Consider the following 4,171-nt stretch of genomic DNA (forward strand, 5'->3'; position numbering starts at 1 on the left):
ACGATCAAAATTAAAAAGAGTACGTAAGAAATAAAAATAAATATATAAATAACATGGCTCTATAATTGTTGAGTGTGATTTTGATATATTATCCAGCAAGCAAAGTGGAAAGAGAAAGAAAGCCACTTTTTTGTGTTTGCGGATATACTTGGCTCACACTGCCTTACACTTTATGGAATATTACCAATTTGGATTCCTTGTGTTTTTGAAAGGGAGAGGATGCCCCTCAAATTGATCAATAGTTGAAAGCTTATCTTCCCAATTGAGGCCCTACCTTGACTTTTCACTCTTTTGATTTTTCAAACCTTAAGCTTTCAAAAAAATTATTTCCCCACTAAGTTTCTTACATTTTAAAACACTGGTAATCGACGTTCATCTTTTTGTAACTTGTTAAGTTTGTGATACTTGATTAGATCAATACGTTTTGAGCTTGATCGACACTTGTTTAACATCAGCGTATCATAATTACCAAATAAGCACGAAAAACACATGAAATAAAAATTAAAGTTCATTCAACAAATATTGGATTTTGTTTACCTCGAAGTATCGCTCTTTTTATTAGCTATCTTATGTCTCGAAACACTTTCTGCAGCATCTAACTGAGTTGAAAACAAAAAGGACCTATCCATAATGTTACAAAGAGATTTAAGAAAATACATGTATATGATCTAACTCAGAAACAAAGAGGCTGATCAGTAAACATTCCCTTATGGTAAGCAAGAGAAAAAAGGTGTCGTATTTGTCAGCAGCAAAAGGTTGAAGGGTCCCTTCCATCACATTCACGTTGCCAAAGTTTTCAACTCAAACTTCAGCCTTGATCATGTTCTCTCATGGAAGTTGAGTGACCGGGAAAACGCTGCAGGATTCGATTGCAACGCTCGAGAAGCTTCAACTGCGGGACTTTTCTCATCTCCCTTTGATTGAAATGCCTTGAAGTGACCTCCTCCCTCGTTAGCACAATTTCCCCTTTCATTCCTAATGCCAAGCGTTGCCCATGCAGAGCTTCTTGCAGCCTCATTAGAATCATCGATCCTTAATGTTTTTGGGATCCAAACACATCTTTCGGAACTGTTATCTTTCGCGGGCTCTTCATTCTCAGAGCTGGATGGATTAGGAATGTCCTCGTCTCTTGAATGTTTCCCTAAGGTTGGGGAATTTGGACCGGAGCTTGTAGTGCAATGGCTAAGAGTAGAGGACGGTGAGAGACATGGTACATTCCAAGAGCCCGGCACAGTACAGCCCCAATATGGTGGTGCAGGGTAGAATGCCATCGGAAAGCCTGAATGGCAGAAGCCGGGTGGAGGCATTGCAGAGGCCCACTGAGCTGAGTTGCATGGATAAGGCCAAGGGGAACCCGGAAAGCATGGTACTTGAGGAGGGAAGCTTTGACACTTTTGAGCTGAAGGCTCTTGTAAATTAGCTTTGCCTCCTCTCTCTGTCGAATTTGAAGCTGTAATGGATGATCCACTTGAGCGGTCGTCCCCATTATCTCCAGCAGTGGGAGAAACTAGGAGTCTTTGTTCGGGTCCACGAAATCCATTTTGCATACAATTTTGGTTTTTCTCTGCAAGGTTCAACACAGAAGCCATTGATTCACAAAGAGGAGAATCTGAACCAAAGTTAAGGACAGTGCCGTTGCTTCCCAAAGTAGCATTGTGCACACCATTTGCAGCGCTAGCATGAGCTGCTTGGAAAGCATCTGACATTAATACGTGATGAAACTGTGAAGCCGAAGAGTTCTTATTCTTGCGACGACCAGCACCCACCGGCACATTCCTCATGATTCCTCCAGCAGTCCAATATCTCTGGCAGTTCTTGCAGAAATGGCGAGGCTGGTTAACATTGTAGTTGTTGTAGTAACAGAACTTGGTGTCCATACTATTACATCGAGGGCATGGAAGTATCTTGTCTGGCTTCTTCAGAGTCTTATCTTGTGAGCTACTAGTCTCGCTCTGGTCTCCATTCTTACATGAAGTTTCTCTATCAGCTGAAGGAGTTTTAGGATTCTCGCTAATTCCGGATGATGTTTTAGGAGCTTTTAGGTCTTCTGTGATTAGATCTGAGGTATCAGCATCCTGTTTATCAGCTGCTAGTTCTTTTCCTGATTTTGTTTCCTATATTTCAAACAATAATATCTGATCAGAAAAGTGCTTTACAAGACTAGTTCCGAGTTCCCTCAATGTACTGATAAACAGATTGTTGTGACCATACATGCTAAAACATTGATTTATAAATTAAACAGAGAAAAAGGGTATGAAGAACTTTCGATACATAAAATTTCGTTATTGTTTACTCCGAAACTTTGTCATTCACAAAACATATATAAAAACGGAGCTAAATAAAGAAAAACAAATGAAGTTACAGGAGCAGACGATGCAAAACATTAAAGTTGCCCAGAAAGAAAAAGGTATAAGAGGCTTTTTGGAGAAAAAAACTGAATCGCTGCAGAAAAACCGAAAGCACATATCGGAATTTATAAGCAGTTGTTCAACTGGCACAGAGTTATCCAATCCCGACGAAAACAAAGTAAAACTCTACAATTCTCTGTTTTTTTTTTCCCCTCTATTGTTTACCAGCCGCGTCAATCTACAAACTTGACATAAATGGATAAATCCTATTCCTTCCTATAAAAACAGAGTAAGCAATTCAAAGTATCCGTGGAAGGAGTCTCAGAAGCCAAAAGCATAATCAGCTACTTCTAAAGTGCAGTGAAAAAAGCAACTTCTGCCTTTTGATTTCCAAACCATTTCAACTGGAATTTTATGATTATATTTTGACCAAAAACTAAAAATGTATTAACCAAATCAACAAAAATCCAATTTTTCGGAAACTTGAACGGGATCAAACTAAACCTAGAATAAGATTGATAAATCCAACACAGCCACCATCCGAATATCATGACGTAATCCTCGAGTTCTCCAGATACAACCTCAGGATAATCAAGAGGACAGAAAAGAAAGGAATAATCCAAACCAAATCGACAATCTTGACTTCAGGACAGCAAATAATCAAGAAAATTCAAGTAATTCAATTTTTCAGATCCCAAAATCACAAACTCAAGAGCAAGTAAAATCGACCCATTTAAACTTTTGAGTTTCTGAAAAATGGGTTGTTCTTAGAATAAAATAACAGCCGCCATAGAAGATTAAAGCTCAAACATACCTCTTGTTGTGCATCTCCTTCCCTCTCCAAGTTATCTTCCCCTGAATTGGTAGCAGCTGAAGAAGAGGAGGAAAGCTTCTGCCTGGTTTCAGAACAGTCTTCAGCACCGCCCCCACCCCCGCCACAAGCAGTGGCGGCGACATCATGGTCCACCGATCCACAAGGTTCGTCAATGGCGGAAGAAGACTCACGGTTCAGTGGCGCCATAGCCAAAGGTATAGTCTTTCCGAACAGCTTTATCGTGTGGCCTCCTCCTCCTCCTTCACCCTCCGACGACATTCTTGTAATTCGATCAAAACCCAGAAGCAAAAATCCGTCTTCCGACCAAAAAGCACAGAAAGTTCGAGTCTTTTGATGTTTTTGGAGTACTGGTTTTGGTGCTCTCGGTGGTTGTTTCTGTTGTTCTGTTGAGAGTTTTGATCGAGGGAGCAGAGGGAGTTAAGAGAAGGGGGAAGGGGGTGAGTGGGGTTTAACGGGGTGGGAATGCCACATCATCAAAGGGGGAGATTTGTGAGCCACAAGTTGTATGTGGCGTTTGGAGATCTTTCGCGCTGTTCGATTCCCCACATTTCCTAAAAAGATAGTGCTTCTCTTTCTCCTCTCTCTTTTCAATTCCATGTCAGCATTTGAATTTCCACCCCTTTTTCTCCATTTACCAATTATTCCTTTTCCGTCACGACGTATGTTTCAATGTATTTATAATACAAACGCATACGTCATATCTCAATAAACAAGTGAATAGGCATTTAAAAAGACATTTCCTTTCACTTTAATAATAAGACTACCCGAATTTCAAACACATTGAAAAATCTTTCCTCCTTGATCTGCCTTTGTCTGGCTTCTTAAATATTCTCTTTTTTGTTTTCACTTATGTGTGCTATTTGCCTTTATTAGATTCTTCACTTATTTGCCTATGTTTTCTTTGCCTTTTTTTTATCCAAATTATATATACTATAAGAGTTAGGCAAATAAATTTGTATCGAGCTCTTCATTTACGATATTCGAAATT

The 4,171-nt window shown here is 39.7% G+C and overlaps 1 protein-coding gene across 1 annotated transcript; it reads right to left on the reverse strand.

Moving 5' to 3' along the window:
- Window positions 1-527: 527 nt before the first annotated feature.
- LOC103402887 (cyclic dof factor 1-like) lies at window positions 528-3,820 on the reverse strand. Its single transcript, XM_008341668.4, has 2 exons — window positions 3,163-3,820; window positions 528-2,114 (listed from the first exon to the last, which is right to left on the reverse strand). Exons 1-2 carry the CDS (start codon window positions 3,439-3,441, stop codon window positions 819-821), a joined length of 1,575 nt encoding a protein of 524 aa, XP_008339890.3. The 5' UTR covers window positions 3,442-3,820; the 3' UTR covers window positions 528-818.
- Window positions 3,821-4,171: the final 351 nt, after the last annotated feature.

The sequence above is a fragment of the Malus domestica genome, chromosome 16 (genome assembly GCF_042453785.1).
Source record: "Malus domestica chromosome 16, GDT2T_hap1".
Taxonomy (NCBI): Eukaryota; Viridiplantae; Streptophyta; class Magnoliopsida; order Rosales; family Rosaceae; genus Malus; species Malus domestica.